The following is a 23,615-nucleotide window of genomic DNA, read 5'->3' as shown; positions in this document are numbered from 1 at the left end:
TCAATGAGTTCTGAGCTGAGCTATGGGCTTGAAGGTGAAGTATGAGAGAGATGAAGAGAGAAGGCAGTATGAGGGAGAACAGGGAAAGAGAGAGAGGGGAAGAGAGGGGGGGATAGGTGGTGGAGAGAATGGGGTACCTTCTGCTTGCGGTGGATGCCTGGGCTGTTGGGGGTGGAGGTGGGGGACTGCTTGCGGTGGATGCCTGGGCTGTTGGGGGTGGAGGTGGGGGACTGCTTGGAAATTGGGGTAGAGAGCTGGCTGCTGGAGCCCGTCCCGTTGGCTGTGAGAACCCAGACGAAGTGAGAAAGAAAAGGTGTAAAGAGAGAGAATAAGAGAAAGAGAGAGAAAAAGAGAGAGACCAGTGAATTAGATTGTGTAAGACCTGTATGCCAGGAGTAATGTCTGTCACAGCCAGGAGAGGTCTGGCCACTCCTCAGAGCCCGGTTCCTCTCTGGGTTTTTTCCTAGATTCCTCCCTTTCTAGGGTGTTTTTCCAAGCCACTATGCTTCTACATCTGCATTGCTTGCCCTGTGGAGTTTTAAGCTGAGTATCTGTATAGCACTTTATGACATCTGCTGATGTAAAAAGGACTTTATACAATACATTTGATTGATTCATTGAGTGCTTGACCCTCACTTGGCTGTGGACAGAGTCTCTCTGGGCGGCTGACTGACTGGGTCCCTGTTTGTTCCTCTCTGCCGGGGGACATTTGGCCATTACTCTACAGCCCTTTCAGGTTGCTAAGATACCCCTAGCCTAGACAGTGTTTACATCAGAGTGGTGTGATGTCGTAGTTTGTGGAGTAAGACATTTTAAAAGAGCAAAACTGAATCCCGAAGGAAAGACTAAAACAGATGGCCACTCTCTCTTCCAGGCTGAATTGGTAACAGGTACAGTAGCACAAGAGCAGAGCTTTGCAGATGAAGCCAACTTCAATTCCATAAAGTTCATATCTTCATCCAGATCAAAAATGTATATTTAACTAAAACCAGAAAACCAGAACTAAAAAGCTAAGAATGAATGATATGAAAGCAGTATGGACAGAACTAGGTTGGGAAGGCAATGAAGATATGGAGTATTCTAGTCCATGCCTATTTCAGAAGATTTGTCTATGGGTGTATATGATGTAAAGCAGTATAATGGCCAGGAGATGAACTTTTAGTCTGATTCCAGGCTTTAAATATAAATTGAATAAAACAACAAGGCCATGGTGTTATGGAGAGAAGCAGGGGTACATCACAGAAAACCTGGATTTTTATTTCAAATGAAGAAAAATAACAAAAATGTGCAACAAAACTAAAATAACAAACAAAACAAAAGTGTGAACAAAAGAGTAAAACCCAAACCACCATTGGAGGAGGTAGTAAGTAGGGTTAATATTGGGAAGGTACATACAAGGGAGCAAGCATGCTGGCAGTCAGGATTACGTTTACTACCACCACGATAAACATATAATCAATAAACAATAAATATTTTCAGACCAAGCCAAAACAATGTGATACCAAATATTAAAACAGTGTGATGATGTCCTTTAAAACCAAACTATTTTGATCATGTGTGACTGCAGTGTAAAATGGGGGCCTCTGTAGAGGCTGTAAAAATTGTTTTCATTAAGACATTTATCTTATGTTCTCCTGCTCATGACGCGGCTGCATCAGATCAAATTAAACAGGCCAACACTGGCACCCTCTACCCCTGTCTCTACCCTATGTGTACCCCAACCCATCCTGATTCCACCCACCTGGGTGGCCACTTTACCCTCATCACAATAAAGAGGCTGTTTAACCTTGGACAAACTAGCCACTTGGCTGTCCATCTGCTGCCTTTACAAGCCTGGGCCCCACCGGTACACACTGAAATATTAAACGAAACACAACATACTTAATGGAGGTGCACAAATTTGGGTAAAATAGCCAACATTTGATCAGTGAGTTCAGTCTGAGCAAGCACCTCACTGTGGAGTGACAAGACCAGGGGGCATGCGACACTAAACCAATCAGTCGGCGTGACACGTCAGCTAGGATAGCACCTTAATGGTGTGTTAAAATCTTAGCCTATGTGTGCACTTCACTGGATGAATTGGTGTGAGAAAAAAGTAAATAATGGTGCCATCTTGTGTCATCAACCTTTCACCTGTCTAGTGAACACTCTGACCATATGAGTAGGTATAACAGGTCTAGTAGGTATAACAGGTCTAGTAGGTATAACAGGTCTAGTAGGTATAACAGCTCTAGTAGGTATAACAGGTCAAGTAGGTATAACAGGTCAAGTAGGTATAACAGGTATAGTTTGTATAACAGGTCAAGTAGTTATAACAGGTCTAGTAGGTATAACAGGTCCGGTAGGTATAACAGGTATAGTAGTTATAACAGGTCTGGTAGGTATAACAGGTCTAGTAGTCACAACAGGTCTAGTAGTTATAACAGGTCTAGTAGTTATAACAGGTCTAGTAGGTATAACAGGTCCGGTAGGTATAACAGGTCCAGTAGGTATTACAGGTCTAGTAGTTATAACAGGTCTAGTAGGTATAACAGTTTCAGTAGTTATAACAGGTCTAGTAGTTATAACAGGTCTAGTAGGTATAACAGGTATAGTAGTTATAACAGGTCTGGTAGGTATAACAGGTCTAGTAGTCACAACAGGTCTAGTAGTTATAACAGGTCTAGTAGTTATAACAGGTCTAGTAGGTATAACAGGTCCGGTAGGTATAACAGGTCCAGTAGGTATTACAGGTCTAGTAGTTATAACAGGTCTAGTAGGTATAACAGTTTCAGTAGTTATAACAGGTCTAGTAGTTATAACAGGTATAGTAGGTATAACAGTTTCAGTAGTTATAACAGGTATAGTAGGTATAACAGTTTCAGTAGTTATAACAGGTCTAGTAGGTATAACAGTTTCGGTAGTTATAACAGGTCTAGTAGGTATAACAGGTCTAGTAGGTATAACAGGTCTAGTAGTTATAACAGTTCCAGTAGTTATAACAGGTCTAGTAGTTGAGGGAGATTGCTGCTTACTCCTGATTGTTCTCTTCAAATCTCTGTCTATCTATCTTGTTGGCCCCCTCCTTGACACAGTATGTCACGGATAATAATAGCTCCAAGCTCTAGAGACAGATGTGAGGTATTTACAATCCTCCACTACCTTTGTTTCCTTTTCAGATTTCATATTTTCACCAATGCTTAAGGAAAGCAGATCTGGATTAGTATCATTTTGTAATTCATAATCTGCTCACATTATCCTGATCAAACAAAGGCTGGATTTGTTTGTGTCCCCATTTTGATTTATTAGTGGGGGTATTGGGCAACGCAGCATGCAGAAAGTGTTGTGTTGAGGTTAGAGGGCAGTGCCCACCAGTAAACATTGTCTGCCTCACTGTCTCACTCACAGTATAGACAGACATTGCAGACAGAACAGACAACAGGAACCAGGGTTTAAACACCCTGACTGTGCAATGAAATCCTGGACAACAACATGCAAATTACAGACATATAATTCAACATAAAAAAAATGAATGAAACAAAATCAATAGAACAGAAATTCACATTATGATAATGACACGTAAAAACAATAATAACCACATGCATCCATGTCAGTTGGTTTAAATCTAGCTGCATTTAGAATCAGGGTGGGTGGATGGATGCTCATAGTAAAGGTGAGTAGCAGTATCTGTATTAAAGTCTATGTGGGCCAACATGGAGTCACATAGAAGATGAGACAACAATGAGCTCACTCGATTCAGCAGGAGACTTGCTGCGCCGGATCGGACCTGGACTCTTAGAACCTTTCTTCTTCATCATCCTGCACCCTTCTGTGAAGAGAAACGCAGAAGCACACGAACGACAGACAGACAGTGTGTGAGCATCAGACAAACCGTAATCACAGTAGCATCTTTCATGTGAAAGGCAGCATTGACAAAGAAATAGACGTTCATACAAACAGATTGACATGGACACTGTAAAATGTTAATTGATTACCAAATGGCATACAGATGTGTCTTTAATGAAGTCCATTGTTGCTGAAATGTTTTCAGCAAGGTGGGTAGTTTGGTGGTCTCTGTTGTACAAAGACTAGCTTCATAGTGAGCTTCAGTCTATGTGGTTTCTGTGTGTACAGCAATTATATATTGTGTATGCAGAGCGGTGAGGTTTACTGTCTGTAGACAGTATGCAGAGCGGTGAGGTTTACTGTCTGTAGACAGTATGCAGAGCGGTGAGGTTTACTGTCTGTACAGTAGTTGTGTGTGTCATGCAGTTTATTTTGGGTCATTGCATTAATAAGTGTAAAGAGTGCAGCATGAAGCCGACAGCCACAAAGACTGCTAGACATCCTCCCTCTGCTCACCTCTCCACTCCTCCTCTGCCTTCCTCTCAGCACTACAGTGCTTTTCTATTCCTCCACCCTACTCTCCTCTCTAAAAAGCTTCACTCCTCTAGCGCCCATCCCTCCTCCCTCCACTAGCGCCCATCCCTCCTCCCTCCACTAGCGCCCATCCCTCCTACCTCCACTAGCGCCCATCCCTCCTACCTCCACTAGCGCCCATCCCTCATTCCTCCACTAGCGCCCATCCCTCCTACCTCCACTAGCGCCCATCCCTCCTACCTCCTCTAGCGCCCATCCCTCCTACCTCCTCAGGCGCCCATCCCTCCTACCTCCTCTAGCGCCCATCCCTCCTACCTCCTCTAGCACCCATCCCTCCTCCCTCCTCTAGCGCCCAATCTCCTCTAGCGCCCATCCCTCCTCTAGCACCCATCCCTCCTCTAGCACCCATCCCTCCTCTAGCGCCCATCCCTCCACCTTCCTCAAGCACCCATTCCTCCTCTAGCGCACATCCCTCCTCCCTCCTCTAGCGCCCATCCCTCCTCCCTCCTCTAGCGCCCATCCCTCCTACCTCCTCTAGCGCCCATCCCTCCTCCCTCCTCTAGCGCCCAATCTCCTCTAGCGCCCATCCCTCCTCTAGCACCCATCCCTCCTCTAGCGCCCATCCCTCCACCTTCCTCAAGCACCCATTCCTCCTCTAGCGCACATCCCTCCTCCCTCCTCCCTCCTCTAGCGCCCATCCCTCCTCCCTCCTCTTGCGCCCATCCCTCCTCTTGCGCCCATCCCTCCTCCCTCCTCTTGCGCCCATCCCTCCTCCCTCCTCTTGCGCCCATCCCTCCTCCCTCCTCTTGCGCCCATCCCTCCTCCCTCCTCTAGCTCCCATCCCTCCTCCCTCCTCTAGCGCCCATCCCTCCTCCCTCCTCTAGCGCCCATCCCTCCACCCTCCTCTAGCGCCCATCCCTCCACCCTCCTCTAGCGCCCATCCCTCCACCCTCCTCTAGCGCCCATCCCTCCACCCTCCTCTAGCGCCCATCCCTCCACCCTCCTCTAGCGCCCATCCCTTCACCCTCCTCTAGCGCCCATCCCTCCACCCTCCTCTAGGGCCCATCCCTCCTCTAGCGCCCATCCCTCCTCTAGCGCCCATCCCTCTACCCTCCTCTAGCACCCATCCCTCCTCTAGCGCCCATCCCTCCACCCTTCTCTAGCGCCCATCCCTCCACCCTCCTCTAGCACCCATCCCTCCTCTAGCACGCATCCCTCCTCCTCTAGCGCCCACCCCTCCTAAAGCGCCCACCCCTCCTCTAGCGCCCACACCGCCTCTAGCGCCCACACCGCCTCTAGCGCCCACACTTCCTCTAGCGCCCACCCCTCCTCTAGCGCCGATCCTTCCTCGAGCGCCCATCCCTCCTCGAGCGCCCATCCTTCCTCGAGCGCCCACCCCTCCTCTAGCGCCCATCCCCTCCGCCAGCGCCCATCCCTCCTCTAGCGCCATCCCATCCGCCAGCACCCATCCCTCTTCTAGCGCCCACCCCTCCGCCCTCCTCTAGCGCCCATCCCTCCTCTAGCGCCCATCCCCTCCGCCAGCGCCCATCCCCTCCGCCAGCGCCCATCCCCTCCGCCAGCGCCCACCCCTCCGTCTAGCGCCCACCCCTCCGCCATCGCCCACCCCTCCTCTAGCGCCCATCCCTCCTCTAGCGCCATCCCCTCCGCCAGCGCCCACCCCTCCGTCTAGCGCCCACCCCTCCGCCATCGCCCACCCCTCCTCTAGCGCCCATCCCTCCTCTAGCGCCATCCCCTCCACCATCGCCCACCCCTCCTCTAGCGCCCACCCATCCACTAGCACCCACCCATCCACTAGCGGCCACCCATCCACTAGCGGCCACCCCTCCTCCCTCCTCCAGCGGCCACCCCTCCTCCCTCCTCCAGCGGCCATCCCTCTCCCCTCCTCCAGCGCCCCGCTCTCTTCCAGTATCCCTCTCTCGCCACTCCTCTAGCGCCCACCCTTCCTCTAGCGCCTATCCCCTCCGCCAGCGCCCATCCCCTCCTCTAGCGCCCACCCCTCCGTCTAGAACCCACCCCTCCGTCTAGAGCCCACCCCTCCGTCTAATCAAATCAAATACATTTATATAGCCCTTCTTACATCAGCTGATATCTCAAAGTGCTGTACTAAAACCCAGCCTAAAGCCCCAAACAGCAAGCAATGCAAGTGTAGAAGCACAGTGGCTAGGAAAAACTCCCTAGGAAGGCCAAAACCTAGGAAGAAACCTAGAGAGGAACCAGGCTATGAGGGGTGGCCAGTCCTCTTCTGGCTGTGCACGGTCTAACGCTCACCCCTCCGTCTAGAGCCCACCCCTGCGTCTAGAGCCCACCCCTCCGTCTACCGCCCACCCCTCCGTCTACAGCCCACCCCTCCGTCTAGAGCCCACCGCTCCGTCTAGAGCCCACCCCTCCGTCTAGAGCCCACACCTCCAGTCTAGAGCCCACACCTCCAGTCTAGAGCCCACACCTCCAGTCTAGAGCCCACCCCGTCTAGAGCCCACTCCTCCGTCTAGAGCCCACCCCTCCGTCTAGCGCCCACCCCTCCGTCTAGCGCCCACCCCTCCGTCTAGAGCCCACACCTCCGTCTAGAGCCCACCCCTCCGTCTAGCGCCCACCCCTCCGTCTAGCGCCCACCCCTCCGTCTAGCGCCCACACCTCCGTCTAGCGCCCACAACTCCGTCTAGAGCCCACACCTCCGTCTAGAGCCCACACCTCCGTCTAGAGCCCACACCTCCGTCTAGAGCCCACACCTCCGTCTAGAGCCCACCCCTCCGTCTAGCGCCCACCCCTCCGTCTAGCGTCCACCCCTCCGTCTAGAGCCCACCCCTCCGTCTAGAGCCCACCCCTCCGTCTAGAGCCCACCCCTCCATCTAGCGCCCACCCCTCCTCCCTCCTCTAGCACCCACCCCTCCTCCCTCCTCTAGCGCCCATCCCTCCTCTAGCGCCCACCCCTCCTCTAGCGCCCATCCCTCCTCTAGCGCCCATCCCTCCTCTAGCGCCCATCCCTCCTCTAGCGCCCATCCCTCCTCCCTCCTCTAGCGCCCATCCCTCCTCCCTCCTCTAGCGCCCATCCCTCCTCCCTCCTCTACCGCCCATCCCTCCTCTAGCGCCCATCCCTCCTCTAGCGCCCACCCCTCCTCTAGCGCCCACCCCTCCTCTAGCGCCCATCCCTCCTCTAGCGCCCATCCCTCCTCCCTCCTCTAGCGCCCATCCCTCCTCCCTCCTCTAGCGCCCATCCCTCCTCCCTCCTCTACCGCCCATCCCTCCTCCCTCCTCTACCGCCCATCCCTCCGCCAGCGCCCACCCCTTCGTCTAGCGCCCACCCCTCCGCCATCGCCCACCCCTCCTCTAGCGCCCATCCCTCCTCTAGCGCCATCCCCTCCGCCAGCGCCCACCCCTCCGTCTAGCGCCCACCCCTCCGCCATCGCCCACCCCTCCTCTAGCGCCCATCCCTCCTCTAGCGCCATCCCCTCCGCCATCGCCCACCCCTCCTCTAGCGCCCACCCATCCACTAGCACCCACCCATCCACTAGCGGCCACCCATCCACTAGCGGCCACCCCTCCTCCCTCCTCCAGCGGCCACCCCTCCTCCCTCCTCCAGCGGCCATCCCTCTCCCCTCCTCCAGCGCCCCACTCTCTTCCAGTACCCCTCTCTCGCCACTCCTCTAGCGCCCACCCTTCCTCTAGCGCCTATCCCCTCCGCCAGCGCCCATCCCCTCCTCTAGCGCCCACCCCTCCGTCTAGAACCCACCCCTCCGTCTAGAGCCCACCCCTCCGTCTAATCAAATCAAATACATTTATATAGCCCTTCTTACATCAGCTGATATCTCAAAGTGCTGTACTAAAACCCAGCCTAAAGCCCCAAACAGCAAGCAATGCAAGTGTAGAAGCACAGTGGCTAGGAAAAACTCCCTAGGAAGGCCAAAACCTAGGAAGAAACCTAGAGAGGAACCAGGCTATGAGGGGTGGCCAGTCCTCTTCTGGCTGTGCACGGTCTAACGCTCACCCCTCCGTCTAGAGCCCACCCCTCCGTCTAGAGCCCACCCCTCCGTCTACAGCCCACCCCTCCGTCTACAGCCCACCCCTCCGTCTAGAGCCCACCGCTCCGTCTAGAGCCCACCCCTCCGTCTAGAGCCCACACCTCCGTCTAGAGCCCACACCTCCAGTCTAGAGCCCACACCTCCAGTCTAGAGCCCACCCCGTCTAGAGCCCACTCCGTCTAGAGCCCACCCCTCCGTCTAGAGCCCACCCCTCCGTCTAGCGCCCACCTCTCCGTCTAGCGCCCACCCCTCCGTCTAGCGCCCACCCCTCCGTCTAGCGCCCACCCCTCCGTCTAGAGCCCACACCTCCGTCTAGAGCCCACCCCTCCGTCTAGCGCCCACCCCTCCGTCTAGCGCCCACACCTCCGTCTAGAGCCCACACCTCCGTCTAGAGCCCACACCTCCGTCTAGAGCCCACACCTCCGTCTAGAGCCCACACCTCCAGTCTAGAGCCCACACCTCCAGTCTAGAGCCCACTCCGTCTAGAGCCCACCCCTCCGTCTAGCGCCCACCCCTCCGTCTAGCGTCCACCCCTCCGTCTAGAGCCCACCCCTCCGTCTAGAGCCCACCCCTCCATCTAGCGCCCACCCCTCCTCCCTCCTCTAGCACCCACCCCTCCTCCCTCCTCTAGCGCCCATCCCTCCTCTAGCGCCCACCCCTCCTCTAGCGCCCATCCCTCCTCTAGCGCCCATCCCTCCTCTAGCGCCCATCCCTCCTCCCTCCTCTAGCGCCCATCCCTCCTCCCTCCTCTAGCGCCCATCCCTCCTCCCTCCTCTACCGCCCATCCCTCCTCTAGCGCCCATCCCTCCTCCCTCCTCTAGCGCCCACACCTCCTCCAGCACCCACCCCTCCTCCCTCCTCTAGCGCCCATCCCTCCTCTAGCGCCCACCCCTCCTCTAGCGCCCATCCCTCCTCTAGCGCCCATCCCTCCTCTAGCGCCCATCCCTCCTCCCTCCTCTAGCGCCCATCCCTCCTCCCTCCTCTAGCGCCCATCCCTCCTCCCTCCTCTACCGCCCATCCCTCCTCTAGCGCCCATCCCTCCTCTAGCGCCCATCCCTCCTCCCTCCTCTAGCGCCCACACCTCCTCCAGCACCCATCCCTCCTCCAGAGCCCACCCCTCCGTCTAGAGCCCACCCCTCCGTCTAGAGCCCACCCCTCCGTCTAGAGCCCACCCCTCCGTCTAGCGCCCACCCCTCCGTCTAGCGCCCACCCCTCCTCTAGCGCCCACCCCTCCTCTAGCGCCCATCCCTCCTCTAGCGCCCATCTCTCCTCTAGCGCCCATCCCTCCACCTTCCTCAAGCACCCATTCCTCCTCTAGCGCACATCCCTCCTCCCTCCTCCCTCCTCTAGCGCCCATCCCTTTTCCCTCCTCTAGCGCCCATCCCTCCTCCCTCCTCTAGCGCCCATCCCTCCTCCCTCCTCTAGCGCCCATCCCTCCTCTAGCGCCCATCCCTCCTCCCTCCTCTAGCGCCCACACCTCCTCCAGCACCCATCCCTCCTCCAGGACCCATCCCTCCTCCAGGACCCATCCCTCCTCCAGGACCCATCCCTCCTCCAGGACCCATCCCTCCTCCCTCCACCCTCATCTCGTGTCCATCCCTCCACCCTCCTCTCGTGTCCATCCCTCCACCCTCCTCTCGTGTCCATCGTGTCCATCCCTCCCCTTCATGCACCAGGAGTCACACAGCCAGATGTCTGTGTGCCAGTGCTCGTGTGAAATGCCACCGGGTATTCAAAAATCCTTCACACCTAAAGAGCATATTAGACACTCACTTCCCCTCTACACCACGCTCACCCCGCCCCTGTCTGGAAGAGTGGTTTAGTCTATGAAATACTCTGCTACACCCCCAGGGAGAGGAAATTATATGACCCAAAGATGACAGAAGTGTTCTTAAAATGACAGATTTGACTTATCTGAAATAGCCTTATGTATTTAGACTTTTAAAGGGTTAATTAAAGGGCTTTGAGTTCAGTCCACATTTGCCATGGCCAATTGAAGGTGATCCAATTCTGCTTGTAGTGATGCTTATTAAATACTGAGCTACATACACTCCCCTCTGTCTCCTGCAATGGCCATCAAAACTGGATACATTTTTACGTGTAAATCCGATTAAGCAACAGGATCCAAATCTATACCAAATATGTCTGTGTATGGTGATAGGATTGGATTATCTCTGACTGTGCTGTATCAGTTTGGACCAGTGCAGTGTGTGAAAGACAGGGCCACTCCGTTCCTCGCTCCTGGCCCCACCCAGGCCAACTCAGTGGTCTCCAGCAGACATAATATGATGTCAGTGTGATGTCGGCATGACCCCACTGACCTTGGTTATTAAAGGCCCCCTGGGCTGATTTGGGTTTGGTTCCAGAGGGGTAGAGCGCTGAAAGAAAGGAACCACAACATTAAAGCACACGGGCCAACTCCTCAGTCAAGGACCCAGAGGACTGGCAGGGGGTTAGGAAATAGACCCTGCCTAAAACATATCAATCCTACACTGATAGTGTACCGTAATCATGTATATGATTTCCCCTTGTTACTGAGCTCTCTGCTATAGAGAGGTGTGACGGTGCTTGGGAGAGGGAGCTGAATGTGCAGTGGCCTGTGTAGCTATTATGTGAAAATAACCTTTAAAACACCTGTAGGAAGTGGCCAGGCTGGGTAGTGTAGCTCTACTTCTCTCCTCCACCCAGAGTCAGTATCAGCACCAATGATCTCAACCTGTCACCAACAAGATGAATGGCTGTTCCTCCACCCAGACTTATCTTTCCCTGCTGCTTACTGCCACAACACAGCAGACCAATACTTGACATTTACATTCACTACACACACACATGAATACACAGTGGCACACACTATATTTATTCTGGTAAGTAAGAGGCATCTGTTCTAGTGTAGCCTGGAAATGCCTGTCCTACATGTAGGCCTGTCTTTTAAAATGTGATGGGAGGAACACATAGAATGGCCATTCTTAAGTCCTTCCCATTATGGCCCTGGCGGTACCTGATCCTGTTTGGCATTTGAGGTGCCCTAGAGACTACTTACCACTCTATTTACATGTCATCCCCCAAGATGGCATAGCAGTTCAGACGTATTTTTGTCCTTGTCCTGTCGTGTCCCGTATATATATATATATTTACAACTTTTTTTTCACATACATTTTTAATTTTCCAAAAACTCATCTTCAGAACACTCTCCTGCAATCCGCTTCACCAATTTATATTGATATAAAAAAGTATTATTTACCTCAGATCTGTGATCCTCCGAGAGGCTAGCCAGAAATTAGCCAGAAGCTAGCCGGGAGCTAGCCAGAAGCTGGTCCAGAAGCTACTCTGAAGCTGGTTCAGGGGCTAGTTCAGAAGCTAGTTAGCTAATTTACTGGCTAATCGTTGGTACTCAGCTGACCACGGTTTGTGGTCATCGGCTGTCCTTTGGCTCGAGAATCTATCGCCAGTTTTGTACGGCGCGGTGCAGCGCAGCGCGGCTCGGAGCGGAACATATCGGACCAATTTTTCTCTCCATGTCCCTGGATTTCGGCCGCTGGCTCTGGACGTCCATGCCTGGATCTCGCAGCCAGCTAGCTGCTATCCGTGTGACTATCGGCTTTCGTCGATTCCGGAGCTAACATCAATTGTTCCGGAGCTAGCCAGCTGAAGAGTTCCATCAATCACTCCTGGGCTGCAGTCACCTATCCGGACCTGTTTTGCTGCCTACGCGGAGCCCCACCGGGCCTTCACGGCTGGACTGCCGACGTTGTCTACCCGAGGGAATTGTCCGGCTGGCTCCTCCGGCGCAACGTTGCCTGGGCGCCCATCTGCAGCCTGCTAGCCGTTGACTATCTTATCGGCTGCTATCTGAATAGACAATCGGACAATTTTTATTTTATTTTATTTTTATTTATTTATTTATTTTTCTTCTTGGGCCTCTATAACTATATCTATTGTTTTTATTTTTGTTGTTGTTGTGTGATTTGGATTAATCCCCTCTACCACACGGAAACCCACTAATCTACTGACGGAACGCAAGAGTTGGCTAATAACAGACCTCCATCCTATGCTAGCTTGCTCCTATGCTAGCTTGCTACCGATTTAGCTGTCTAAATCGCCGTGACCCCCAACCAACCTCTCCACTCACTGGACCCTTTTGATCACTCGACTGAGCATGCCTCTCCTTAATGTCAATATGCCTTGTCCATTGCTGTTCTGGTTAGTGTTTATTGGCTTATTTCACTGTAGAGCCTCTAGTCCTGCTCATTATACCTTATCCAACCTATTAGTTCCACCACCCACACATGCAATGACATCTCCTGGTTTCAATGAGACAATATCTCTCTCTTCATCACTCAATACCTAGGTTTACCTCCACTGTATTCACATCCTACCTTACCTTTGTCTGTACATTATACCTTGATGCTATTTTATCGACCCCAGAAACCTCCTTTTACTCTCTGTTCCAGACGTTCTAAACGACCAATTCTTATTGCTTTTAGCCGCACCCTTATTCTACTCCTACTCTGTTCATCTGGCGATGTAGATGCACCCTGCAGTGCCTAGCTCCACTCCTATTCCCAAGGCGCTCTCTTTTGACAACTTCTGTAACTGTAATAGCCTTGGTTTCATGCATGTTAACATTAGAAGCCTCCTCCCTAAGTTTGTTCTATTCACTGCTTTAGCACACTCTGCCAACCCGGATGTTCTAGCTGTGTCTGAATCCTGGCTTAGGAAGACCACCAAAAATTCAGACATTTTAATTCCAAACTACAACATTTTCAGACAAGATAGAACTGCCAAAGGGGGCGGTGTTGCAATCTACTGCAAAGATAGCCTGCAGAGTTCTGTCCTACTATCCAGGTCTGTACCCAAACAATTTGAACTTCTACTTTTAAAAAATCCACCTCTCTAAAAACAAGTCTCTCACCGTTGCCGCCTGATATAGACCACCCTCTGCCCCCAGCTGTGCTCTGGACACCATATGTGAACTGATTGCCCCCCATCTTTCTTCAGAGCTTGTGCTGCTAGGCGACCTAAACTGGAACATGCTTAACACCCCAGCCATCCTACAATCTAAACTTGATGCCCTCAACCTCACACAAATTATCAATGAACCTACCAGGTACCTCCCCAAAGCCTTAAACACGGGCACCCTCATAGATATCATCCTAACCAACTTGCCCTCTAAATACACCTCTGCTGTTTTCAACCAAGATCTCAGCAATCACTGCCTCATTGCCTGCATCCGTAATGGGTCAGCGGTCAAACGACCTCCACTCATCACTGTAAAACGCTCCCTGAAACACTTCAGCGAGCAGGCCTTTCTAATCGACCTGGCCGGGGTATCCTGGAAGGATATTGATCTCATCCCGTCAGTAGAGGATGCCTGGATATTTTTTTTAAATTCCTTCCTAACCATCGTAAATAAACATGCCCCATTCAAGAAATTTAGAACCAGGAACAGATATAGCCCTTGGTTCTCCCCAGACCTGACTGCCCTTAACCAACACAAAAACATCCTATGGCGTTCTGCATTAGCATCGAACAGCCCCTGTGATATGCAGCTGTTCAGGGAAGCTAGAAACCATTATACACAGGCAGTTAGAAAAGCCAAGGCTAGCTTTTTCAAGCAGAAATTTGCTTCCTGCAATTTGCTTCCTCAAAAAAGTTCTGGGACACTGTAAAGTCCATGGAGAATAAGAACACCTCCTCCCAGCTGCCCACTGCACTGAAGAACACTGTCACCACTGATAAATCCACCATAATTGAGAATTTCAATAAGCATTTTTCTACGGCTGGCCATGCTTTCCACCTGGCTACTCCTACCCCGGTCAACAGCACTGCACCCCCCACAACAACTCGCCCAAGCCTTCCCCATTTCTCCTTCTCCCAAATCTGCTCAGCTGATGTTCTGAATGAGATGCAAAATCTGGACCCCTACAAATCAGCCAGGCTAGACAATCTGGACCCTTTCTTTCTAAAAATTATCTGCCAAAATTGTTGCCACCCCTATTACTAGCCTGTTCAACCTCTCTTTCGTGTCGTCTGAGATTCCCAAAGATTGGAAAGCAGCTGCGGTCATCCCCCTCTTCAAAGGGGGTGACACTCTTGACCCAAACTGCTACAGACCTATATCTATCCTACCATGCCTTTCTAAGGTCTTCGAAAGCCAAGTCAACAAACAGATTAACGACCATTTCGAATCTCACCATACCTTCTCTGCTATGCAATCTGGTTTCAGAGCTGGTCATGGGTGCACCTCAGCCACGCTGAAGGTCCTAAATGATATCTTAACCGCCATCGATAAGAAACATTACTGTGCAGCCGTATTCATTGATCTGGCCAAGGCTTTCGACTCTGTCAATCACCACATCCTCATCGGCAGACTCGACAGCCTTGGTTTCTCAAATGATTGCCTCGCCTGGTTCACCAACTACTTCTCTGATAGAGTTCAGTGTGTCAAATCGGAGGGTCTGCTGTCCGGACCTCTGGCAGTCTCTATGGGGGTGCCACAGGGTTCAATTCTTGGACCGACTCTCTTCTCTGTATACATCAATGAGGTCGCTCTTGCTGCTGGTGAGTCTCTGATCCACCTCTACGCAGACGACACCATTCTGTATACTTCTGGCCCTTCTTTGGACACTGTGTTAACAACCATCCAGGCAAGCTTCAATGCCATACAACTCTCCTTCCGTGGCCTCCAATTGCTCTTAAATACAAGTAAAACTAAATGCATGCTCTTCAACCGATCGCTACCTGTACCTACCCGCCTGTCCAACATTACTACTCTGGACGGCTCTGACTTAGAATACGTGGACAACTACAAATACTTAGGTGTCTGGTTAGACTGTAAACTCTCCTTCCAAACCCATATCAAACATCTCCAATCCAAAGTTAAATCTAGAATTGGCTTCCTATTTCGCAACAAAGCATCCTTCACTCATGCTGCCAAACATACCCTTGTAAAACTGACCATCCTACCAATCCTCGACTTTGGCGATGTCATTTACAAAATAGCCTCCAATACCCTACTCAACAAATTGGATGCAGTCTATCACAGTGCAATCCGTTTTGTCACCAAAGCCCCATATACTACCCACCATTGCGACCTGTACGCTCTCGTTGGCTGGCCCTCGCTTCATACTCGTCGCCAAACCCACTGGCTCCATGTCATCTACAAGACCCTGCTAGGTAAAGTCCCCCCTTATCTCAGCTCGCTGGTCACCATTGCATCTCCCACCTGCAGCACACGCTCCAGCAGGTATATCTCTCTAGTCACCCCCAAAACCAATTCTTTCTTTGGCCGCCTCTCCTTCCAGTACTCTGCTGCCAATGACTGGAACGAACTACAAAAATCTCTGAAACTGGAAACACTTATCTCCCTCACTAGCTTTAAGCACCAACTGTCAGAGTAGCTCACATATTACTGTACCTGTACATAGTCCACCTATAATTTAGCCCAAACAACTACCTCTTGCCCTACTGTATTTAATTAATTTATTTATTTTGCTCCTTTGCACCCCATTATTTTTTATTTCTACTTTGCACATTCTCCCATTGCAAATCTACCATTCCAGTGTTTTACTTGCTATATTGTATTTACTTTGCCACCATGGCCTTTTTGCCTTTACCTCCCTTATCTCACCTCATTTGCTCACATCGTATATAGACTTGTTTATACTGTATTATTGACTGTATGTTTGTTTTACTCCATGTGTAACTCTGTGTCGTTGTATGTGTCGAACTGCTTTGCTTTATCTTGGCCAGGTCGCAATTGTAAATGAGAACTTGTTCTCAACTTGCCTACCTGGTTAAATAAAGGTGAAATAAATAAAATAAATAAATGTCTAAAACCTCATTTACACCATCTAAATAATGAGCTCTAGTGCAATACTGATTTGAAAGACCTATAAAGAAAAAACTCCAAAAGGAGACAAAAGAAGAAGGCAATGTGATGTATTTGCCAGTCACTCCATTGAACAGCTAGCTACCATAATCTACATGTGGACTGAGCTGTATGTTGACATAACTGAGTCCGGCCTCCAGCCTAAATCTGGATTTTCTGGGGTTCTGGGGTGCTGATATTTTATTTAGCTATATATTTCAGAGAGATTATTTCCTTTCTAAATCAGAGCTGCAAGTTCCTATCTGCACTGTGTGTGTGTGTGTGTGTGTGTGTGTGTGTGTGATGTGTGTGTGAGAGAGAGAGAGAGAGAGAGAAAGAAATATACAGTGACTAAAATACCACTATCACATTGACAGATTAGAGAATTTCACAAAAGGTTACAAAACTTCCTATGTTGCAATGTATACAGTACAAATATAATGCATGTCACATCATAGAAAATGGGCAATATTTTAGATAGAACAGTAACAGTAACATTTGACCACAGTAAAACAGTGACTTTTGCAGTGTATGAGGGAAACAGGTTCTGGTCCCAGGAACTTAAGCAGGGAACAGTGATTCAGTGAGAGTGGTGTGAAGGGGGACTAGCCGTGTTACAGTGGTGTAGTTAGTGACTAGTGGTGTAGTTAGTGACTAGTGGTGTAGTTGGTGACTAGCCGTGTTACAGTGGTGTAGTTAGTGACTAGCCGTGTTACAGTGGTGTAGTTAGTGACTAGCCGTGTTACAGTGGTGTAGTTAGTGACTAGTGGTATAGTTAGTGACTAGTGGTATAGTTAGTGACTAGTGGTATAGTTAGTGACTAGTGGTATAGTTAGTGACTACTGGTGCTACAGTGGTATAGTTAGTGACTACTGGTGCTACAGTGGTATAGTTAGTGACTACTGGTGCTACAGTGGTATAGTTAGTGACTACTGGTGCTACAGTGGTGTAGTTAGTGACTACTGGTGCTACAGTGGTGTAGTTAGTGACTACTGGTGCTACAGTGGTGTAGTTAGTGACTAGCCGTGTTACAGTGGTGTAGTTAGTGACTAGTGGTATAGTTAGTGACTAGTGGTATAGTTAGTGACTAGTGGTATAGTTAGTGACTACTGGTATAGTTAGTGACTACTGGTGCTACAGTGGTATAGTTAGTGACTACTGGTGCTACAGTGGTGTAGTTAGTAACTAGCCGTGTTACAGTGGTGTAGTTAGTGACTACTGGTATAGTTAGTGACTACTGGTGCTACAGTGGTATAGTTAGTGACTACTGGTGCTACAGTGGTATAGTTAGTGACTACTGGTGCTACAGTGGTGTAGTTAGTGACTACTGGTGCTACAGTGGTGTAGTTAGTGACTACTGGTGCTACAGTGGTGTAGTTAGTGACTACTGGTGCTACAGTGGTGTAGTTAGTGACTACTGGTGCTACAGTGGTGTAGTTAGTGACTACTGGTGCTACAGTGGTGTAGTTAGTGACTACTGGTGCTACAGTGGTGTAGTTAGTGACTACTGGTGCTACAGTGGTGTAGTTAGTGACTACTGGTGTGGCTGCTCTCACCATTCTCATCCAGAGAGAAGTCATCCTGGGCATAGCGGAACTTCTCAGGGCCACAGGCAATGAAGACATCATCATCACCAAAGAAATCCTGAAGACAGGTGACCTGGAGGAGCAGAGAGACAGTACCATTTGAGAATGCAGGCCTGCAACAACACATATCAGATGTAAAATAAATCCATCTTAGACAATGACCAGTGTAACATCTCAGCACTACTACCTCCTTGACTCCTCATTTTCTCCCAGGTCACATCATGCTACTAACAGTGGCGGGAGCAGATTGGCTGAATACCCGGGGCGCGGGGTGCAGGGGTGTTTGGAGTGGATCAGGTCCCAGGCTCCCATGACTGTTATGATTATTTATTTACATGCTAATAAACACGTTAATTGTACCTAATAGAGCAGATAAAGTTTCACATGCGGAAGTAACACGTATGGCGCGAGAGACTCAATGGGAGGGAGACTAGAACAGACCCAGAAGTTCTGACTGAGCGCACATTTGAGTGCCCTAGGACAGTCCATTAACTTTGTGCTGTTAAATTTTATGCTATGAAATCGTGCGATTTCATTGGGGCAGTTCCCCCTCATAGCAAATAGCTGTAAAAACAATCCAAGCAATGTAGCCACAGCCTATGTGCCAGCAGAGCTGCTGTCAGAGTCACAGAGGGGCAGAGCAGTAAGTAACTGAACAGCTTGTTTTGAACAATAGATTTTAGAAATGTCACGCCCTGGTCGAAGTATTTTGTGTTTATATCTTTATTTATTTGGTCAGGCCAGGGTGTGGCATGGGTTTTTGTATGTGGTGTGTATGTATGGGGATTGTAGCTAGTGGGGTGTTCTAGTTAAGTCTATGGCTGTCTGAAGTGGTTCTCAATCAGAGGCAGGTGTTTATCGTTGTCTCTGATTGGGAACCATATTTAGGCAGCCATATTCTTTGAGTTTGTCGTGGGTGATTGTCCTTAGTGTCCTTGTTCCTGTCTTTGTTAGTTTACACAAGTATAGGCTGTTTTGGTTTTGTTCATTACGTTCTTTTGTTTTGTAGTGTTTGTATTAATTCATGTTTACGTTTGTTCATTAAACATGGATCGCAATCTACACGCTGCATTTTGGTCCGATCCTTGTTCCACCTCTTCGTCAGAGGAGGAGATAGAAGAAAGCCGTTACAAGAAACAGGAACAATTTACACATGTACCACACTTTCATGAGCATTTAAAACATAATCCATGAATGAATGAATGAATGAATGATATATATATACATACAGTTGAAGTCTACATACAAAAAGTTTACATACACTGGAGTCATTAAAACTGTTTTTTCAACCACTCCACAAATCTCTTGTTAACAAACTATAGTTTTGGCAAGTCGGTTAGGACATCTACTTTGTGCATGACAAGTCATTTTTCCAACAATTGTTTACAGACATATTATTTCACTTATAATTCACTGTATCATAATTACAGTGGGTCAGAAGTTTACATACACTAACTTGACTGTGCCTTTAAACAGCTTGGAAAATTCCAGAAAATTATGTCATGGCTTTAGAAGCTTCTGATAGGCTAATTGACATCATTTGAGTCAATTGGAGGTGTTACCTGTGGATGTATTTCAAGGCCTACTTTCAAACTCAGTGCCTCTTTGCTTGACATCATGGGAAAATCTAAAGAAATCAGCCAAAATACCACTACTAAAGGACACCAATAATAAGAAGAGACTTGCTTGGTCTAAGAGACACGAGCAATGGACATTAGACCGGAAATCTGTCCTTTGGTCTGATGATTCCAAATTTGAGAATTTTGGTTCCAACCTCTGTCTTTGAGATGCAGAATAGGTGAATGGATGATCTCCGCATGTGTGGTTCCCACCATGAAGAATGGAGGAGGTGTGATGGTCTGGGGGTGCTTTACTGGTGACACTGTCTGTGATTTATTTAGAATTCAAGGCACAACTTAACAAGCATGGCTACCACAGCATTCTGAAGCGATACGCCATCCCATCTGGTTTGCGCTTAGTGGGACTATTTTATTTATTTGATTTATTTCACCTATTTAACCAGGTAGTTCTCATTTACAACTGCGACCTGGCCAAGATAAAGCAAAGCAGTGCGACACAAATAACAACACAGAGTTACACTTGGAATGAACAAGCGTACAGTCAATAACACAACAGAAAAAAGAAAGTCTATATACAGTGTGTGTCACGCCCTGACCATAGTTTGCTTTGTACGTTTCTATGTTTTGTTTGGTCAGGGTGTGATCTGAGTGGGCATTCTATGTTGTATGTCTAGTTTGTCTGTTTCTGTGTTTGGCCTGATATGGTTCTCAATCAGAGGCAGGTGTTAGTCGTTGTCTCTGATTGGGAACCATATTTAGGTAGCCTGTTTTGTCATTGTGGGTTGTGGGTGATTGTCTATGTTAGTTGCTTGTGTCAGCACATTTCGTATATAGCGTCACGGTCATTGTTTATTCATTGTTTTGTTCAGTTTACTTCGTGTTTTCGTCATCCTTTAAAATTATGCATTCACACCACGCTGCGCTTTGGTCCGCTTCTTACGACGGTCGTGACAGTGTGTGCAAATGGCGTGAGGGGGTAAGGCAATAAATAGGCCATAGTAGCAAGTAATTACAATTTAGCAAATAACACTGGAGTGATAAATGTGCAGATGATGATGGGCAAGTAGAAATACTGGTGTACAAAAGAGCAGAAAAGTAAATAAAATAAAAACAAGATGGGGTAGGTAGATTGGATGGGCTATTTACAGATGGGCTATGTACAGCTGCAGCGATCAGTTAGCTGCTCGGATAGCTGATGTTTAAAAAGTTAGTGAGGGAAATATAAGTCTCCAGCTTCAGCGATTTTTGCAATTCGTTCCAGTCATTGGCAGCAGAGAACTGGAAGGAAAGGCGGCCAAAGGAGCTGTTGGCTTTGGGGATGACCAGTGAGATATACCTGCTGGAACGTGTGCTACGGGTGGGTGTTGTTATCGTGACCAGTGAGCTGAGACAAGGCGGACCTTTACCTAGCAAAGACTTATAGATGACCTGGAGCCAGTGGGTCTGGCGAGGAATATGTAGCGAGGGCCAGCCAACTAGAGCATACAGGTCACAGCGGTGGGTGGTATATGGGGCTTTGGTGACAAAACAGATGGCACTGGGATGGACTGAATCCAGTTTGCTGAGTAGAGTGTTGGTGGCTATTTTGTAAATGACATCACCAAAGTCGAGGATCGGAAGGATAGTCAGTTTTACTAGGGTATGTTTGGCGGCGTGAGTGAAAGTCTTTGTTGCGAAATAGAAAGCCGATTCCAGATGTAATTTTGGATTGGAGGTGTTTAATATGAGTCTGGAAGGAGAGTTTACAGTCTAGCCAGACACCTAGGTATTTGTAGTTGTCCACATAATCAGAACCGTCCAGAGTAGTGATGCTAGTCGGGCAGGCGGGTGTGGGCAGCGAACGGTTGAAAAGCAAGCTTTTAGTTTAACTAGCGTTTAAGAGCAGTTGGAGGACACGGAAGGAGTGTAGTATGGCATTGAAGCTCGTTGGAGGTTTGTTAACACAGTGTCCAAAGGGCCAGATGTATACAGAATGGTGTCGTCTGTGTAGAGGTGGATCAGGGAATCACCCGCATCAAGAGCGGCATCGTTGATGTATACAGAGAAAAGAGTCGGCCCGAGAATTGAACCCTGTTGTACCCCCATAGAGATTGCCAGAGGTCCGGACAACAGGCCCTCCGATTTGACACACTGAAATCTGTCTGAGAAGTAGTTGGTGAATCAGGCGAGGCAGTCATTTGAGAAACCAAGGCTGTTGAGTCTGTCGATAAGAATACAGTGATTGACAGAGTCGAAAGCCTTGTCCAGGTCGATTTACTGTGCAGCCGGCTTCAATCTTTTATCAATGGCGGTTATGTTATCATTTAGTACCTTGAAAGTGTCTGAACTCTTTCAGAACATCTACTATCAGGATTTGGGTGAAGTAGAAACTGGGGAGGCTTGGACAAGTAGTTGCGGGGGGGTGCGGAGCTGTTGGCCGGGGTTGGGGTAGCCAGGAGGAAAGCATGGCCAGCCATAGAAAAATGCTTGTTGAAATTCTCGATTATCGTGGATTTATCGGTGGTGACAGTGTTACCTAGCCTCAGTGCAGTGGGAAGCTGGGAGGGGGTGCTCTTGTTCTCCATGGACTCCATGTCCCAAAACATTTTGGAGTTAGAGCTACAGGCTGCAAATTTATGTTTGAAAAAGCTAGTCTTTGCTAGCTGACTTCCGTGAACAGTTGCTTATCGCGGAATCTATTCGATTCTATTGCAGTCCACCACAGGATGTTTTTATGCTGGTCGAGGGCAGTCAGGTCTGGAGTGAACCAAGGGCTATATCTGTTCTTAGTTCTACATTTTTTTTAAAGGTGCATGCTTATTTAAGATTGTGAGGAAATTACTGCTGAATTGGAGAATCGCTTCTTGAATCGGGGCTACAGCGTTCAGGTCCTGAAAGATGCCGGTATAAGGGCTGACAGATAGAACTTGTTGTGAAGGGGGGTGCCTCGTGATACATCGGAGAGAGTGTATTTTGTTACAAGATACAGCACTGAAGCAGAGAGCATTAAAATAATCATTAAAAACAATTGGGCGCTGTACTGCAGCGCCAGCTGTGCCATCAGAGTCCCTGGGTTCGCGCCCAGGCTCTGTCGCGACCGGGAGGTCCGTGGGGCGACGCACAATTGGCCTAGCGTCGCCCGGGTTAGGGAGGGCTTGGTCGGTAGGGGTGTCCTTGTCTCATTGCGCACCAGCGACTCCTGTGGCGGGCTGGGCGCAGTGTACGCTAACCAAGGTGGCCAGGTGCACTGTGTTTCCTCTGGCGCATTGGTGCGGCTGGCTTCCGGGTTGGATGTGCGCTGTGTTAAAGAAGCAGCGGCTTGGTTGGTTGTGTATCGGAGGACGCATGACTTTCAACCTTCGTCTCTCCCGAGCCCGTACGGGAGTTGTAGCGATGAGACAAGATAGTAGCTACTACAACAATTGGATACTACGAAATTGGGGAGAAAAAGGGGTAAAATTTAAAATAAAATAAAAAATAAAAACAATTGGGGAATCATCCAAAGTGATACACTACTACGCCAAGTCTTTCCTGAGCCATCAGTCATAAGCTTTAAGAGATGTCCTACCCTAAATGACAAATTAGTCCACAGTTATCTTCCGGGTGACTCTCAGAAAACCCAAGCTCTTTTAAATGTAACCATTGCAACCATTGCAGTGATATTGCACAGAATAAGTATTTTGTTGACACAGCTTCCAAAATGGAGTATTACGTCAAGCATTTCATTAACTGTAAAACCACTCATGTCATCTATAGATTGGAATGTCCACAGTGCAGGGTGTTCTACATTGGAAGGACAAAGAGATGCCTTCAAGACCGCTTAGCGGAACACAAGTACGCCATACGGGTAGGTAATGAAGACTACCCCATGACAAGGCACTACAAGTCCCTACACCATGGCAACCCTGCCTCTCTACAAGCTATGGGTATTGATCATATTCCAGCCTCTATTAGAAAATGGGACTGCCTTTAACAGTTAAACCAAAGGGACAGTTTTGGGATTTACAAACTACAGGCCACAAAATACCCTGGTTTAAATGAAGATATGGATTTCTCACCCTTCCTGTAGGGTCGTGCTGGGTCCATTTGCTTTCATCTAGTGGACATTTTGCTCTATTGCCCTCAGCTATGGTTAGACTGTTGTTGTTCATGTTTTGCTGTGTTCTAGTGTACTATGGAATATTTAGCTTTCTTTTTCTTGACA

General features: G+C 49.1%; 1 protein-coding gene across 5 annotated transcripts in view; it reads right to left on the bottom strand.

Moving 5' to 3' along the window:
- Positions 1 to 23,615, bottom strand: part of LOC110510024 (neuronal migration protein doublecortin) — a 96,151-nt gene that overhangs the window by 10,090 nt on the left and 62,446 nt on the right. For 2 of the 5 annotated variants that reach the window (XM_036967372.1, XM_036967373.1), the window contains exons 4-7: positions 17,823 to 17,925; positions 10,718 to 10,774; positions 3,731 to 3,808; positions 138 to 280 (exon numbers count right to left, since the gene is read on the bottom strand). In XM_036967372.1, the coding sequence (XP_036823267.1) occupies positions 138 to 280; positions 3,731 to 3,808; positions 10,718 to 10,774; positions 17,823 to 17,925 (381 nt within the window). The remainder of the gene's footprint in view (positions 1 to 137; positions 281 to 3,730; positions 3,809 to 10,717; positions 10,775 to 17,822; positions 17,926 to 23,615) is intronic. The other 3 variants (XM_036967374.1, XM_036967375.1, XM_036967376.1) reach the window with 3 other exon arrangements.

Source organism: Oncorhynchus mykiss, chromosome Y (assembly GCF_013265735.2).
Source record: "Oncorhynchus mykiss isolate Arlee chromosome Y, USDA_OmykA_1.1, whole genome shotgun sequence".
Classification (NCBI taxonomy): Eukaryota; Metazoa; Chordata; class Actinopteri; order Salmoniformes; family Salmonidae; genus Oncorhynchus; species Oncorhynchus mykiss.
This window is presented reverse-complemented; position numbering and strand designations above follow the sequence as displayed.